Consider the following 17,775-nt stretch of genomic DNA (forward strand, 5'->3'; position numbering starts at 1 on the left):
TTAAAGGTCCTAGAAGTTACCTGTTAACCTGTAGGTTTTGTCCAGGAGGGACGCAAATCCCATTTTCTTTCCAGTGGAATAGATGACTCCAAAAGTTAGATATAGTTTCACTACTCTGTAGGACAGTAAGTAGTTTGTGTCTAACTTTGCAACCTTACACTAATATTCCATTGTTAAATTGTCTATAAATACTTAGCGGTGCAAATGCACTTTTTGACAGTTTTAACAAGGCACTGGTTCCCTCACTGGTTTATGCAGTGAGTTGTATAAAATATTTGTTAATACTCATTTTTTACTTGCATGAGAATCAATTTCACCTTTTTGAAATTATGCTTTTAACAAAACTTTTGAGCACTGTCAAAGGGACACTCAGAGCAAAATCTGTTAAGATTTTTTTGATGTGGACCATTTTTAAAGTCTTTATTCAATCTGTTACAATACTGCTTTTGTTTTATGTTTTGATTTTTTTGGCTGTGAGGCCTGGGATCTTATTCCCCCCTACCAGGGACTGAACCAGCACCCCCTGCATTGGAAGGCAAAGTCTTAACTGCTGTACCACTAGGGAAGTCCAGAATCAAATCTTTTGAAAGTTTACTTGCAAAGAAAGTTTGTGAGGAAGTTCAGGCTTTAGAAGAACAAGCTTGCCAGATAGAAATTACAAGAATTTATAGAAAGAAACTACACAATTTCCAAGGATAGAGTCTATAATTAGTTTGTTCATGGTTCTAACACTACTATCCATATTTTTAGACATCAGCATTGCAAAAATCAGATCCAAAGTGTTTGATTTTAGGGAGTCTAATTTTAGAGGAAAGGCTCAGGTTCCCGAGTTTCATTTATTTGAGGGACTAGAACTGGACACCGTGACCCTGATGTGTGTGTCATTGATGATAGTCTGGCTTTATCTCAGGACACAACGTTCACTTTCTTCCCCTTGATTTGGGATCTCAATGGCACCCCACTCCAGTACTCTTGCCTGGAAAATCCCATGGACGGAGGAGCCTGGTAGGCTGCAGTCCATGGGGTCGCTAAGAGTCAGACACGACTGAGCGACTTCACTTTAATTTTCACTTTCATGCATTGGAGAAGGAAATGGCAACCCACTCCAGTGTTCTTGCCTGGAGAATCCCAGGGACAGCGGGGCCTGGTGGGCTGCCGTCTGTGGGGTCGCACAGAGTCGGACACGACTGAAGTGACTTAGCAGCAGCAGCAGCAGTACCATTCAGGTATCAGATCAGATTAGTCGCTCAGTCATGTCTGACTCTTTGCGACCCCATGAATCACACACAGCACAGGCCTCCCTGTCCATCACCAACTCCCGGAGTTCACTGAGACTGACGTCCATCGAGTCAGTGATGCCATCCAACCATCTCATCCTCTGTCTTTGCATTTGCATTCAGGTATGACCTAAGTCAAATCCCTTATGATTATACACTGGAAGTGAGAAATAGATTTAAGGGCCTAGATCTGATAGATAGAGTGCCTGATGAACTATGGAATGAGGTTGGAGACATTGTACAGGAGACAGGGATCAAGACCATCCCCATGGAAAAGAAATGCAAAAAAGCAAAATGGCTGTCTGGGGAGGCCTTACAAATAGCTGTGAAAAGAAGAGAAGTGAAAAGCAAAGGAGAAAAGGAAAGATATAAGCATCTGAATGCAGAGTTCCAAAGAATAGCGAGAAGAGATACGAAAGCCACCTTCAGCGATCAATGCAAAGAAATAGAGGAAAACGATAGAATGGGAAAGACTAGAGATCTTTTCAAGAAAATTAGAGATACCAAGGGAACATTTCATGCAAAGATGGGCTCGATAAAGGACAGAAATGGTATGGACCTAACAGAAGCAGAAGATATTAAGAAGAGATGGCAAGAATACACAGAAGAACTGTACAAAAAAGATCTTCATGACCCAGATAATCACGATGGTGTGATCACTGACCTAGAGCCAGACATCCTGGAATGTGAAGTCAAGTGGGCCTTAGAAAGCATCACTACGAACAAAGCTAGTGGAGGTGATGGAATTCCAGTTGAGCTATTTCAAATCCTGAAAGATGATGCTGTGAAAGTGCTGCACTCAATATGCCAGCAAATTTGGAAAACTCAGCAGCGGCCACAGGACTGGAAAAAGTCAGTTTTCATTCCAATCCCAAAGAAAGGCAATGCCAAAGAATGCTCAAACTACCGCACAATTGCACTCATCTCACACGCTAGTAAAGTCATGCTCAAAATTCTCCAAGCCAGGCTTCAGCAATATGTGAACCGTGAACTTCCAGATGTTCAAGCTGGTTTTAGAAAAGGCAGAGGAACCAGGGATCAAATTGCCAATATCCGCTGGATCATGGAAAAAGTAAGAGAGTTCCAGAAAAACATCTATTTCTGCTTTATTGACCATGCCAAAGCCTTTGACTGTGTGGATCACAATAAACTGTGGAAAATTCTGAAAGAGATGGGAATACCAGACCACCTGATCTGCCTCTTGAGAAATTTGTATGCAGGTCAGGAAGCAACAGTTAGAACTGGACATGGAACAACAGACTGGTTCCAGATAGGAAAAGGAGTACGTCAAGGCTGTATATTGTCACCCTGCTTATTTAACTTATATGCAGAGTACATCATGAGAAACACTGGACTGCAAGAAACACAAGCTGGAATCAAGATTCCCGGGAGAAATATCAATAACCTCAGATATGCAGATGATACCACCCTTATGGCAGAAAGTGAAGAGGAACTAAAAAGCCTCTTGATGAAAGTGAAAGAGGAGAGTGAAAAAGTTGGCTTAAAGCTCAACAGTCAGAAAACGAAGATCATGGCATCCGGTCCCATCACTTCATGGGAAATGGATGGGGAACCACTAGAAACAGTGTCAGACTTTATTTTTGGGGGGCTCCCAAATCACTGCATATGGTGACTGCAGTCATGAAATTAAAAGACGCTTACTCCTTGGAAGCCAAGTTATGACCAACCTAGATAGCATATTCAAAAGCAGAGATATTACTTTGCCAACAAAGGTCCGTCTAGTCAAGGCTATGGTTTTTCCAGTGGTCATGTATGGATGTGAGAGTTGGACTGTGAAGAAAGCTGAGTGCCGAAGAATTGATGCTTTTGAACTGTGGTGTTGGAGAAGACTCTTGAGAGTCCCTTGGACGGCAAGGAGATCCAACCAGTCCATTCTGAAGGAGATCAGCCCTGGGATTTCTTTGGAAGGAATGATGCTAAAGCTGAAACTCCAGTACTTTGCCTACCTCATGCGAAGAGTTGACTCATTGGAAAAGACTGTGATGCTGGGAGGGATTGGGGGCAGGAGGAGAAGGGGACGACAGAGGATGAGATGGCTGGATGGCATCATTGACTTGATGGACTTGAGTCTGGGTGAACTCCGGGAGTTGGTGATGGACAGGGAGGCCTGGCAATTCATGGGGTCGCAAAGAGTCTGACACGACTGAACTACTGAAGTGAACTGAACTGAACTGACCTGACCTGTACCCAGTTACTCCTGATGGCAGCAGTGCAAGGGGTCAGTTTGCTTCTACATTATACATGGAAGGGCAGTTATACAACTGGAGAGAAGCAGCACTAAGTATCTGTTGACTCTTAAAAATGGGAAATTCTAAGTTGTTTTATGCGCTGGCAGAAAAGGAAGAGAGAAAAAGCTCTGTGATGATCTGGAGGAAAAGCATTCCAGACTGAAAGCAAGCACAGAGCACAGACCTGGAAGTGAGAACAAACTCAGTGGATTCAGGAGTGACAAAAATGCCAGTGTTTTTAATCAGGGAGAGGGGAGCTGGTGAGAGATGAGTTCCCAGAGATAAAGGAACTCAACAGTGAGATTTAAGATCATGCAGAACAGTCTAGGTTGTGTAAGGAGTTTGGACTTTATTCATTTGAAAAGATTACCTTGGCTACTCTGGAAAACTAACTGTAAAGGCACAGTGGGTAAGCAAAGAAACCAGCTAAGTGGCTAACAGTCCAAAGTACTAACACCTTGGCCTTGGGTGGTAGCAGTGGAGGTTGTTAAGAAGTGGTTTTATTTTCAACATACTTTGAAGATAAAGCCACCAAGACTTGGCAGAGGATGGGATGTAGGACTGAAATTGAAGGCTCAAGTATGACTCCTTGGCCTGAGCCACAAAGAGAATGAGGTGACCATTCACAGAGCTGGAGAATAACTGGAAAAGCTGATCTGGGGTGTGAGGATGAGAAATCCAGAGGTATGTTGTTGTTTTTCGGTTGTTTTGGTTTTCAGACAAGCTGAATTTGACGTGCTTATCAGACATCCAAGCAGAGGCAGAGCCTGGAGCTCCGAGGAGTGGTGGAACTGAGCAGTAATGTCTGAGTCACTGGTAACTGGTGGTATTTAAAACTGTGACCTTAGGCTATCTGGTGGGAGAATTTGCCCCAGGTGCATAATCGAGCAAATTTAAAAATCACTGGGTTAGGTCAATTTCTCACACAGTGAAATTGGATATTTATTCCTAGTTAATTAAGTACCTAAAGAATTCCTGGTTTCCAGTTAGACTTTTTTGTTTCGGCTGTGCTGCAGGGCTTGTAGGATCTTAGTTCCCCGACCAGGGATTGAACCCAGGCCCAGCAGTTAAAGACAAGTCCTAACTATTGGGCATTAGGGAATTCCCTAGACGCATTAAAAAACAAACAAACAAACGAGATATAACTAAAAAAAAAAAAAAAAAAACCAACAAACCCACAGATCTTAGGAGTTCTATGAATTCTGACAATGGCATGTATCAGTGTTTCTATCATCCAGGGAAAATTCCCTCCTGGGCCTACTTAAATATACCTTTTAGTTAACTATATCGCTTCCCTAGTGGATCAAACAGTAAAGAATCTGCCTGCAATGCAGGAGATCCTGGGGTTCCATCCCTGGGCCGGGAAGATCCCCGGAGAAGGGAATAGCAATCTACTCCAGTATTCTCGCGTGGAGAATTCCACGGTCGGGGAGCCTGGCGGGCTACAGCTCACTAGAACATACAAAAGAAAACGCAAATCACAGTAGAGTGAAATTTCTACAAAGTGAACACATCTGTAACCGGCATCCACAGCAAGAAAACAAAATACTGTTTGAACCGCAAAAGCCCCCTCGTGGTTCCTTTCTGTCATTGTCTCCTGCTTAAGGAAAAACTAATACGATTTTTAATGTCTCGCAGTTTTAGACTTCGTTTAAAAGGAACCAAACGATAGGACTTCCTCCTGGCTTCTTTTCCTTTAACATCAGGTTTGAAATTCGTGCACGTTGTGCATACCTGTCATTTGTTTTTGTACTGCCCTTCACATTCTTGACCATAATGGTCCGCCTGCTTTTTATACTCCTTTTCCTCCTTTGACTTGCAGATTCTAATCTCTACCTCGGACGACATTATAAAGCCGAATGCGGGCTATTTGACTTCTCAGAGGTTATTGTTTATGTTTTCGACGGGCTGCCAAAAGCTATAATAATCTGAAAAGAGGGTTTCTTAAGGGTCTTAGGAAGCGAGATAACGGGAGCTGTTAACAGGAGCAGAACGCATCCCCAGGAAAGCTTGGCTCACATTTTCTACGGTCGATGTTGTTCAGTCGCTAAGTCGATATCTATGGTCTACAGGCTCACTTAAACCGACTCCAAACCTGGGTGACAACTAAATTCCCAGAATGGTCGGTGAGGACTCCACGGGAAGTGCTTCCGCGGTGTACGGAGGGCAGGGGGGAAAAAAGAGAGTCGCTCAGTCATGTCCGACTCTTTGCAACCCCATGAACTATTACAGCCCGTCAAGCTCCTCTGTGCACGGGGTTTTCCAGGCAAGAATACTGGAGTGGGTTGCGGGGCCGCAACCGCTGGGCCCACGGAGATACCCATATATTACTACGCTTACTACCCGAGCCGCGACGCGGGTCCGGGTCACGTGCAACCCGTCCTCCTCTCCTGGTCCGTAGTGACGTCACCACGTCGTACACGCTAAATCGTGACGTCTACAGGTGCAGCTGTATTACTGGCCCCGCCGCGCTAATGGGTCCGGTCACGTGGTCCACCTCCTCTCGCGGTCCGTGATGACGTAACCACGTTGTACACACTAAGTCGTGCCGTCTCCAGAGCGCCAGAACGTAGTGAAAATTAAAACTATTCTCTTCAGGACTCTGCAGTTAACGTTCTCGTTCCTTCTCATATCAATATAAATAGGTTTCCTTTTCTCCCCCTTTTTTCCCTGGCCTCGTAGAAGTTCACAAATTAGTCTTACACAAAATGGCCGCTTCGATGGCCCCGGGACCTAGAGCGCACGGAAACAACCGACTCTGTCAACTTCCGGTTTGGACCCCGCAGATTTCCGGGGTTGGGTTATGGTTATTACCTTACGGAAGGCAGCAGTTCCGAGCTGCGACTGCGCGGGCGGGACAAACGGGGTCAAAGTATACTCCGTAGAGTTCCCGGGCTGGGAGGTGGAGGTGTTACTCTTCTCGAACTGCCGGTTTGATCGCGAGAGTTGAGTGTTGCTAAGAGACGAGATGGCTGGGGCGGGGCCAGGAGAGGCGAGGCGGAGCCGAGCCCGGTAGGCGGTGTTTGAGGCTGGCTGGGCGGTGGCGAAGGACTCGCGAAGGTTCCAGAGGCGCCGCGTGCGGGAGGCGGGCCGAGATTTCGCGCAGGGTCAGGTGTGCTCGCTGGCCGTGTCCGCCGCTACTCGTGTCGGTGTTGTCTGCGCTCGCGGTGAGAGCGCTCGGTGCCGCGTTTCACGTTCTCCGTCCTACGCCCCTGCAGCCCGGGCCTTGCCTGACGCAGCCCGATCATGTCTTCAGCTTTGGAAGAGGTAAGGAGTTCGGCCCCATCTTCCTCGCTCGGCCTTGCTAGAGCTTTCCGCTCCGTCTCCCGCCCGTTTCCCGTGCCGAGCTGCCCTTCGGCCGCCGGCGGCACCTGCCAGTCGGGCCGCCCGCCTGCGTCCTCGGATTCCCGCCCTTGCCGCCTAGCCTCCCACCCGCCCAACTGCAGCGGCCTCGGTGCCGAGCCGGCCGCTGCGGGCCTCAGGGCCTCCGCTTCCCCCCGGAAAGTTGCTTTCCGACGCCTCCACGGCTCGGTGTGGGTGAGCGGGAGATGTGGTTCCAGGTGGCAGGTAGGTGCGGTGGTGGACCTGAGGGCTGGTCACCTTCACGTTATCCTCAGGCTCCTCCGCTCGCGTTACACTAGCCTGAGGACGTGAAGCTTCGTTAAATTACAGCTGATTGCAAAAACTGTTGTTCCATGGTAGAGGGCGGTTGGAAATGGGAAATTTTCGGTCCTAGCACTTAAATCTCTTAGTCATGTTTTCTCTGCACGGACTTTGGACAAGTTACGGTTCTTCTATGGGCCACAGTAGTATCCATTTCAGAGTCGTAAAGACCAAGAGTTCTAAATGTTGAAAACAGCAATCTGCCATAGGCGTTTTCAAAATTAAATAAATTGGCAAGTTAGTTGTAACTTAGTAGTGGTAAATATTTTTTTCTCTTTTAAGCCCTGTAAACTGAACAAAGGCAGTATTTGTGGAGACTGCGCAGTTACAGAACGGGAATCATAAACTTGATTTGCTCTTTTTCTGACTTAAGATGTCAATACTGTTATCCACAGTAAAGTGTTGAGTATCCACTGACTAGATTTGTTCTTTGGAAATCTAATGGTTAATATGAACAAGACTGGGAAATCTCACAATTGACTTTCGTGAATCTGAAAATTTGCTTTAAGTGAAGAAAACGCGCATGTGTGTGTTATTCTAGATAACTTGCCACAAGTTTGTTACGTTAAATATAGGCCTTGTTATGTTAAATATAGGCCTTATGGTACCATGTGCCCTGAGGAAAGAGTCTCTGAAGTGGCTTTTTTGTGTTTCAGTCGCTCAGTCCTGTCCGACTCTTCGCGACCCAATGGACTGCAGCATGCCAGGCTCCCCTGTCCATCACCAACTCCTGGAGCTTGCTCAGACTCATGTCCATCGAGTCGGTGATGCCATCCAACGATCTCGTCTTCTGTTGTCCCCTTTCTTACCCTCAGTCTTTCCCAGCATCAGGGTCTTTTCCAATGAGTCAGTTCTTCACATCAGGTGGCCAAAGTATTGGAGCTTCAGCTTCAGTCCTTCCAATGAATATTCAGGATTGATTTTCTTTAGGATTGACTGATCTTGCAGTGCAAGGGACTCTGAAGATTTTCTTCTCCAACACCACCATTGGAAAGCAACAGTTCTTCAGTGCTAAGCCTTCTTTATAGTCCATAAAGAAGTGGCTTTACAGTCCTACATATGGATAGTTCTGTACTAGTCATCTTCAAAGTAGGGAGCTTTCAAATTGCAGTGTATACATTTAGGGACAGTTTGGATTTTTGGTTGTGTTTGAGATGAAATTCACAGGTTTTAGCCATTTTCAAGTGCACAGTGCAGTGCTTTTTAGTGTGTTCACAGTGCTGTGCAGTCATCAGCACTGTATAATTTTTCAACCCTCAGAGAAATCTGTCAAGCAGCCATGAAGCAGTCACTTCCCATTACTCCTCCCGCCAGCCCCACCAGTCTAGTTGTCTCTCTATGGATTTGCCTGTTCTGAGCATTTCATAAAAGTGGAATGTTACAGTATATGACCGTTTTGCTTTTTGGCTTCTTTTACTTAGCATAATGTTTTCAAGTTCATTCCTTGGTGAAGCATGTATTTCTTTATATGGCTGAATAGTATTCTTTTGTTTGGATATACCACATTTTCTTTACTCATAAGTTGATAGACACTTGGATGATTTTCACTCTTTGGGCCCCTAGAAGAGTGTTGCCCTGAATACTTGTGTACGCCTTTATATGTGGCTATATGGTTTTCAAATCTCTAGGTATATATCTGGGAGTGGAATTTTAGGGTCGTGTGGTAACTAAGAAACTGCTGAACTCCTTTCCAAAGTGCACCATTTCACATTGCCACAAACTGTGTGTGGAGGTTTCAGTTTCTACACGTCCTCAACTACACTTGTTTGCTGGATTTTGTTGTTAGTCATCCTAGTGGGTGTGAGGTGGATTTCATATGTTTGCTTAATGATGTTAAGCATCCTTTCCTGCGCTTGGTGGCCGTTTGTATATCTTTGGAGAAATGTCTACAACAAGTCCTTTGCCTGTTTCAAGGCACTTTGGTTTTAATGCTTCCTAGTGAAGAATTTGGAAATAAAGTATGTTTATGAATAGGGATAAAAGGGAGATGTGATTTTGCATAAGGAAAACAAATGAATACCTAGACAAATTAGGTAAGAAATGCTGTATCTAAGGTATGTGTACAGGAAAAGTCCCAAGGGATCAATTTTACTGGTCATATCTCTGCAAATAACAGAGAACTGAGGAATTACCTTAAACAGGCCTGCTGTAAGTTGCTTCAGACTTTGAGTGGATATCTTATTTTTGTAGTACTATAGAGTTTGGCTGTAGAAGGGCTTAGGAATCTCTTGCATAATTCTCAGTTTCTTTTTCTCCTAGAAAAAGGATTCCTATTTCAGTCAAGAAGTAAAACCTCTTGTTTAGACTATACATTTTCATTTGTTAAGTCCTTACTCTGAAAACAGAATATACTCATTGTGCATTTTAATTTTTTTGTCATCTTTTTATTATGATGTGAATTTTTAAAACCATGATAACAGAAAAGATTGATTTGAACTAAAAGGAACTTGGTACTATGCTTAAAAGAGGAGCTTGCAATTTTTGTCTTAGTAACATGAATTTTGGGAGGCGGTGATGGAATTTGTACAGGAGACTGGGCACAATTGGACTTTTTATACCAAGTTAACGGTTACAGATAGGTGAAACAAGCGCATCTGAGTTAAATGAGATAAAAGACCTGGGGTAAAAGGCATTTATACGGAACATGCAAAAAGTTTTTGCATTTTCTAAGGCTCATAAACACTTTCAAGCTGTTCTTTGGGTATATACCAAGTTACCAAGCATTTAAATATTTTTATATTGAACCTTACATGATCTCTGGCTATAATGTCAGTCTTCCTGTCAAATTGCTAGTATCAAGTGAGAATGTAAAGTCATTTTAACAAAAATGAATCCCTTGTTTATAAAGATCTCATGTATTTGCAGTAGGTCAGAAGATAAGTGGGAAAAAGTTTTTAAGCCCATTATTTTTTAATAGTGTCTTGGTCTCTCTAGAAAGAGATAGAAATAGACCTGGGTAGGCCGTGTATTGGCGCGAGAAGAATGAGCAGGTGCATTCGCGGTGGTCGGGAGTGTGCTGGGTTTGCCCAGGTCCCCTACTGTGCGACCACGTCCCAGACTTGTGATGGTAAAATTAACCAGGAGCGTTAGAATCAGACAGCTTATTAGAAGAAATATGTCTTTTTTTATCTTTTGTCTTAAAATAGTAAGCTTTTTTATTTATACTATTTGGGGTGGGAAGATCATTGAGGACCAATCATTGATGAAACGTAGAGAATTACCTCAGTGGAGTAGCTGTATCATTTCACCATGCTTATCATGTACTCATTTATTTTAATATTTAAAAAATTCCTAGTATCTGATGACAGGATTGCATGTTACAGTGAAATCCATGAATCCCTTTTTGTTGAATTTATTCATCTTATCAGGAAATATTTATAAATCACAAACGTATCTTGTAAATACAATTTTTAAAACAAAGGCAGATAGCAGACAGTCTACCAAACTGGAAAAATCTGGCTTGATTACCTATTGTTAATTCCAAGTTTTCCTTTTTAAAAGAAAGGGACCTTGAGTTATTTACAATTCAGTAGGCTGAAGGAAAGACTCCTAGTTGCTACCAATCCTAGACGATTTAAGTGACCCTCTTATTCTTAGCTCTTAGTTCAATAAGTTGAAATGATCAATATGTGCAATATCAGACTATCTTTTTTTATCATATCTAATTTATCTTTTATTTTAACACAGCTCCAGAAAGATCTAGAAGAGGTGAAGGTGCTGCTGGAAAAAGCCACTAGGAAAAGAGTACGTGATGCACTGACAGCTGAAAAATCCAAGATTGAGACAGAAATGAAGAATAAGATGCAGCAGAAATCACAGAGGAAAGCAGAACTTACAGAAAATGAGAAGCCAGCTGCTGTGGTTGCTCCTATTACAACAGGATATACAGTGAAAATCAGTAATTATGGTATGACTTGTCCCTCACATCACATCCAGCTCTTTCTGCCTCTGAGGAGGCCTGTTCTTCAGTAGTGACTAACAAAATCATTTTTGAAAAGTTTTGAGTGAGTGTTTTGGTCATTCGAAATAGAGGACCGGTCAGCTCTTATTTAATAAGATGGTTTTTAAGAGATTAAAAAGGAACCTATTCTGAAATATATTCAGTATATGTGGACTCAGCTTTGTATCTGTGTGTATTTATCAAAGAAAATTTGGATAATAGGAAAAAAACATGAAGGAGAAAATAATAGTAATTCTACTATTCAGAGATACTCTAGTAATAACCGTAATACTGTTTAGAATACAATATTTTATAAGGGATATAATGCATGTCCCAAAAAAACACATGTACAATTAACATTTTTAAACTAAAGTGGAAAAGCATTAATCAATACTTGTTTATTTTACCACAAAATTGTAAGCATTCAGTATTTCCAACTCATTGGTAATAGTGATATATTGATATATGTTAGCTTGCTATGTATTTAAACTTTTTTCTTGTGTGTATGTGTATATACACTTTTTTTTTAGATTTGCTGAATTTTCATATGTATCTTTTTTACTGGAGTATAGTTGCTTTACAGTGTTGTATTAGTTTCTGTTGTATGGCAAAGTGAATCAGCTATGGGTATACTTACGTTCCCTCTTTTTTGGATTTCCTTCCCATTTAGGTCACCACAGAGCACTGAGTCGAGTTCCCTGTACTACGTAGTCAGTTCTTACACTTGTTTTATACACAGTAGTGTATATGTGTAAATCCCAATCCATCCCACCACCCCCGCCCCATTCCCCCTTGGAATCTGTGTGTGTTCTCTATGTCTGTGTGTCTTATTTTTACTTTGCAGATAAGTTCACCTATACCGTTCTCTTTCTGACTCACTTCACTCTAAGACAATCTCTAGGTCCATTCACATCTCTGCAAATGGCACAGTTTCATTCCTTTTTATGCTGAGTAATATTGCATTGTATGTATGTACCACATCTTCTTTATTCATTCCTCTAGATGGACATCTAGGTTCCTTCCCTGTCCTGGCTGTTATAGTGCATCAGTGAACATTGGAACGCATGTGTCTTTTGAATTATGGTTTTCTCTGGGTTTGTGCCCAGAAGCGAGACTGCTGGATCATACAGTAATTCTGTCTTTACTTTCTTAAGGAAACTCCAGACTGCTCTCCACTGCGACTACACCAATTTACATTCCCACCTACAGTGGAGGAGGGTTCCCTTTGCTCCATACCTTTTCCAGCATTTGTTGTTTGTAGATTTTTTGATGAGGGCTAGTTTCATATATATGGACAGCTTTTTGTCTTCCTGTTTCCTATTTCACTTTGCCAAACCACCACCCATATTAACTGAGGAAGGGAATCCAGTTAAATTCAAAAAACATTTCTGAGCATCTAATATCTTGTATTGTACTTGGACTTGTGAATACAAAACAGTGAGCAAGACCCAGTCCCTGCTCATGGTGTGGTTGGGACATATACACCTGGTACCATAACAATGTCATAATACCATTTTTCCTCAGTTGACTGTAGACTTTTATTTTGGAAGCAGTACAGCTTGAAGTCTGAGTAATGAGCTCTCATGAAGGCAGGAATAATCTTTTTTTCTTTGTGCTCTCAATATCTAGCACGTAGTAAGTACTTAATAAATATTTGCTTAACCGAATAAAGCTTTATTAAGTATTATGAGACTATAGCTGATAAAATAACTCTGCTGGAAGGTAAGAGTCAGGGAGAATTAGAAGAAACATCTCAGTTTAAAAGGTGCGTTCAGCACTTGTGAAGAAAAGAGAATTGTATGAGCAAAGGACATAGAGATATGAAGGTCATCATGTGTTTTGAGTATTGTCATAGCAAAAAGCAGTTTAAATGCTGTGTTTAAGTGATGTGCTGCAGTACTGTAGGAAATATGCTAAGTACTTCTTTGACTATAGAAAACTGGCCTGAAGGTGGTAGGGCTGTGGCATCTTAACTAGAAATCTAGGTTTGTGTTTGGGGAGAAACTTGTCGGTGGGGAGGATGGGTTGAATGGATGGGAACAAACTAAATGAAATTCTCCAGAACCGTCTAGCACATTTTTTTTTTAAACACTACATTTCTATTATACTGGACCAGGTAAGAAAATGTCATATATATATAGTATATAATAAATACATAAAAATGTATTTTGTTATGTAATATGCTTTTTATATGATGTTTGTGTGTTTTCTGTAAACCCTCTAGGTTAGAGACTAAATAGTTTGATAATATATACTGAAATAACATTTTTTAGATGTTGTTAGTCAAATTTGGTGTATTTGGATGAATTTGACTCTAAATTTATATTCTGCTTTATCAGGGAAAGGGATTGAGGAAGCTAGGATTGCATTTGTTGAACTGCTTAGAGAAGTGGATATGATTATGGAATTAGATAATTATCTGAATTTTTTTTATGAACTAGATGCATTTGCTGTTCCAGAGATAGTATCAGGTTTTACTTCTGTTGTTTTCTGTTGTTATTGTTACCAGGATGGGACCAGTCAGATAAGTTTGTGAAAATCTACATTACCTTACCTGGAGTTCATCAAGTGCCTGCTGAGAGTGTGCAGGTGAATTTCACAGAGAGGTGAGTTCTCACAGTGGAGAAGATTGCTTTATAATGGGTCCTTTCCTTTGCAGTTTCTAAAATTCTGCTTGAGTATTAATTATCCTTTATATCCGCTTTAAAAGTTGAGTCTTCTGCTCTGAGATGGCCAAATGTACATCCTAAAATAGGACTGTGGCTTTTTTCCACAGGAACTGATTATCACCTTTTATAGAACCAGAAAGATAATGTACTTACTATTGTGTTGTAGGTCATTTGATCTTTTGGTAAAGAACCTAAATGGGAAGAGTTACTCCATGATTGTGAACAATCTCTTGAAACCCATCTCTGTGGAAGGCAGTTCAAAAAAGGTAAGTTTACGTTTTTGGTCATAATACTGTGAAATCTTATGAAATGAAGATGAACTGGAATTAACTTATCCTGCTGCTTGTTTTTTAAATAAAGTTTTATTTGGACATAGCCATGCTCACCTGTGTACGTGTTGTCTGTGGCTGCTTTTGTGCTACAATGGCAAGTTTAAGCAGCTACAGTATACCATGTGGCCCACAAAGCCTGAAATGTTAAATTTATCTAGTAGCTCTTTACAGAAAGAGTTTGCCAGCTCCTGCTCTAGAAAAGTAGATTATAAAAATAATGCATTAAAATCAGGAGGGTATTGAACAAACAAAATAGTTAGAATGAGACTTGGGTTTTAATGCCAGGTTTATCACTTGCTGTGACCTTTGGCAGCTCACTTCATCACTTTGTACCTCAGTTTTCTCATTTGTACAATGGGAATAAAATTTGTTTCACAAAATTGAAATAAAGTGTCTTTGAAAATGTTTTTCACTGATTCATATAATCTCTACCTAATTTAAATAAACTTGAATGCCTCTGGTATATAGACGTGACATTCTGCTGTGTTTACATAGTTATGAAGCAGCTGAAAGGTAACATTAGAATATAGTTTAATGATTAGCTTATGACTCCCTGCTCCTTTCTTTGTCCACTAATGGCATAGTTGAAGGTAGTACTCAAAGAACTCCTAGAGTCATATGAATATTTGTTGAAAGGGTTATATATTCTTGCTCTTTTTGCATATTCACCTTCCAAACTCCTTAACCAATACTGCCTGACATGATTTTCTGCATGACTCTGACTGCTCTTACCATATTATTCTGTCCTTCAGTCATCAAAATCCAGCATTCCTCCTCATTTTCAAATAACCAAAATCATCCCTTCTTGGAGCCTTTCTCCTTGCCATGTCAACTGCCTGGAAGGCCCTCTTTTGCTGGATCTTGGGCCACAGCTCAAATTTCACCTCAGAAAGGCCTTCCGAGTGAAGTTCCTTCCCTAGTCCCCATTAATATCCTCTTTAATCTCCCGCAGTCCCATTAATACCCTCTTTTGATAGCACCTAGTATTTGAAGGTATTCCAGTTTTACTTGTATATGATTTCGTTTCTCCATAAGTCTTCAGACTCCAGCCTATTTATAAAACTATTACTAATACCTAAACAGGTCTTGTACATAACAGTAACTCAAGTAATTGAGTAAATAATTATATTCTGAATATTCATGCTTATCACCATGTGTTCTAAGTTGTACCTGTTTTCTACTTTTTTCCTAGGTCAAGACAGATACAGTTCTGATCTTATGTAGAAAGAAAGCAGAAAACACGCGGTGGGACTACCTGACTCAGGTTGAAAAAGAATGCAAAGAGAAGGAGTGAGTCTGTTCTCATTTATTTGAGAATTATAATGTATTTTTTACTGGGATTATAGATTTTCATTGATAGTAGTCTGTAATTTGTATTATATTTGTATTATAGTCTATAATTTGACCACTTACCTTATGTCCTCTGACTGACCAGCCCATGTCTGCTTCCAGCTTGTCAGAGGGCACCAGAAGGGGGCATGTGTCTAGTAGGTTGCTTCTTAAGGAGGTCTTTGACTTGTGGTTGGTTGTTTTTGCCAGTTCTTAACCCCGGGCTGTGGTGCTTCTATACAGGTAACTGCTCCTTCCTGGGAGACTGCATTTCAGTAGTTACAGAGTAGCCCAGATACCCATATACAGTTTTTGAGTTCCACAAGTTTCTGCTATATAATTAGAATTTCACTATCACTGGTGGGCTTCCCTCATAGCTCAGTTGGTAAAGAATCTGCCTGCAATGCAGGAGACCTGGGTTCAATTCCTGGGTCAGGAAGATCCCCGGAGAAGGAAATGGCAATCCACTCCAGTATTATTGCTTGGAAAATTCCATGGACAAAGGAGCCTGGTGGGCTACTGTCCATGGGGTCGCAAGAGTTGGACACGACTGAGCGACTAAACCACCACCACCATCACTGGTACAGAGTGAAAAAGAGAATATTTTTATCCTACTTAGTAATGGCTATTCTGAAAAACATTTTTATTCAGAGCTGCTTCTATTCTAGGTTAAACATTCCTCTGTTCTCCTGCAGTGGTAATGTGCTAACGTTGCGCCAGTTAGCCATCGACATCTCTTACTCCCCCTTCCCACAGCCACTGGGTATTTGGGTTGTGGTTGGCTAAGGTTAGGCATTATCTGTGGAATTGCTTTTAAATCTAGAATGGGTCACCTGAATATAGGAACCTGTCTTACTGTTACTGTATCCCAAGAATCTGGCATTTAATGAGGTGAGTGGAAAAGTTAACAGGCCCAGTTTGCACACTGATTAAACTAGAAGTGTGCTTTTATACCACCAAGCCCAAGACTCTTGTATTTCAGTCTTAAGAGGAAGGCTTTTCTAATTAAAATATATATGTGCTTCAGTATGTGTCTATGTGTTATAATGTATGTTTATTTTTCTCTCAATGAAATTTTCATAATACATGAGGAAACATGGTTTTAAAACATTAAAACAGTTCAGAAAGGTTAACGATTACCTTTTCTGCTAAAACTCCAAGAAATGCCAGGGTCCCAAGATAACAACCCCTTACCGTTTTTGATGACATTCTTTGATGAGCTAGCTGTGGGTGTATATTGTCTTAGATAAATTCGTGCATGTTTTGATTCTTTCTTTTAGGATACTGTCTGGCTCTTATCTCGTGTACTTCCTACAGCCTAATTAGTCTCTCTGTACTTAGTAATCATAAGGTATAAAATGTTATATATATATTCCTCCACTATTTATTGTGTATTTTTTTTTTAATAGAAAGCCCTCCTATGACACTGAAACAGATCCTAGTGAGGGATTAATGAATGTTCTAAAGAAAATTTATGAAGATGGAGATGATGATATGAAGCGAACCATTAATAAAGCCTGGGTGGAATCAAGAGAGAAGCAAGCCAAAGGAGATACAGACTTCTGAGACTTTAAAGTCTTTTGGGAACTGTGATGTGGAAAAATGATGTTTCCAATAAGGAAATGTTGCTGAGCTGCACAAATAAATCTGACATATAACTACTTACACAGCCTTCTTCTAAGTAAAGGCAATGAATTCTCCACTTCCTGCTGGAGGATTTATTTAAGTAAAATATGCTTATTAAACACTTCCCCAATGGATGGTTTTTTTAGTAACCAGGCCATTTTATTCAAGAAGAGTAATGTTGTATTCTGGTGTGAAATGTAAAAAAGCAAATCTTGCCTAATGAAAATGCCACATTGTGTGTATTGTTCAGCTCAGAGGTAGAAAACAAAGTTCGTGCTTGCCTTTCAGTTCCTAACATCAGCTCCCACCAGTGTAAGAATAAAAATAAAGCCTGAATTTTTACATAAAATGCAAATTTGTACCTGTGTTTTAAGATTGTTATAGAGGTTGATTGCTTTACTCCCACAGCTTAAGTAATGCACATAGCATGTATCACAATGGCCTAATCTAATCACAAATATTTTTCTCCAAGCTTAAATATATTTATGAATAAATTAGAACTAAATCAAAACATAACAAACACATTTGTATGGTACTAATAAGGATTTTTGCTATGGATCAGATAGATGGCTTATAAAAACAGTAACCCTAGAGCAAAACTAAATGTGCACACCCATGCATTTTATGCTCAGAAACGTTAGTAAAGCTCTTCTGTCCAAGAGTATGTTAGAAATGTCAGGTTTTTAGGGG

General features: G+C 40.9%; 1 protein-coding gene and 1 long non-coding RNA gene across 3 annotated transcripts in view; one reads left to right on the forward strand and one right to left on the reverse strand.

The window, feature by feature from the left end:
- LOC129653241 (uncharacterized) overlaps positions 1–6,456 on the reverse strand; it is a 25,547-nt gene extending 19,091 nt beyond the window's left edge. Inside the window, exon 1 of the long non-coding RNA XR_008714998.1 lies at positions 6,341–6,456. This is a non-coding gene — a long non-coding RNA (uncharacterized LOC129653241). The remainder of the gene's footprint in view (positions 1–6,340) is intronic.
- On the forward strand, positions 4,068–17,434 carry CACYBP (calcyclin binding protein). 2 transcript variants are annotated; one of them, XM_055582732.1, is made up of 6 exons: positions 4,068–4,210; positions 10,877–11,096; positions 13,639–13,735; positions 13,965–14,064; positions 15,323–15,420; positions 16,869–17,434. In XM_055582732.1, the coding sequence occupies exons 1-6, from the start codon at positions 4,196–4,198 to the stop codon at positions 17,023–17,025; spliced, it is 687 nt and encodes a 228-aa protein (XP_055438707.1). In that variant the 5' UTR covers positions 4,068–4,195; the 3' UTR covers positions 17,026–17,434. The 2 variants fall into 2 exon arrangements, with proteins under 2 accessions (XP_055438707.1, XP_055438706.1); XM_055582731.1 differs by lacking the exon at positions 4,068–4,210 and adding an exon at positions 6,581–6,793.
- The last annotated feature ends 341 nt before the right edge of the window (positions 17,435–17,775 follow it).

Source organism: Bubalus kerabau, chromosome 5 (genome assembly GCF_029407905.1).
Source record: "Bubalus kerabau isolate K-KA32 ecotype Philippines breed swamp buffalo chromosome 5, PCC_UOA_SB_1v2, whole genome shotgun sequence".
Classification (NCBI taxonomy): Eukaryota; Metazoa; Chordata; class Mammalia; order Artiodactyla; family Bovidae; genus Bubalus; species Bubalus kerabau.

Coding starts and splice junctions, on each gene's coding strand:
- CACYBP (XM_055582731.1), top strand. CDS start 6,773: ATGTCTTCAGCTTTGGAAGAG. Junction 11,097..13,638: donor AGTGAAAATCAGTAATTATG/GTATGACTTGTC, acceptor TATTGTTACCAG/GATGGGACCAGTCAGATAAG. Junction 13,736..13,964: donor CAGGTGAATTTCACAGAGAG/GTGAGTTCTCAC, acceptor ATTGTGTTGTAG/GTCATTTGATCTTTTGGTAA.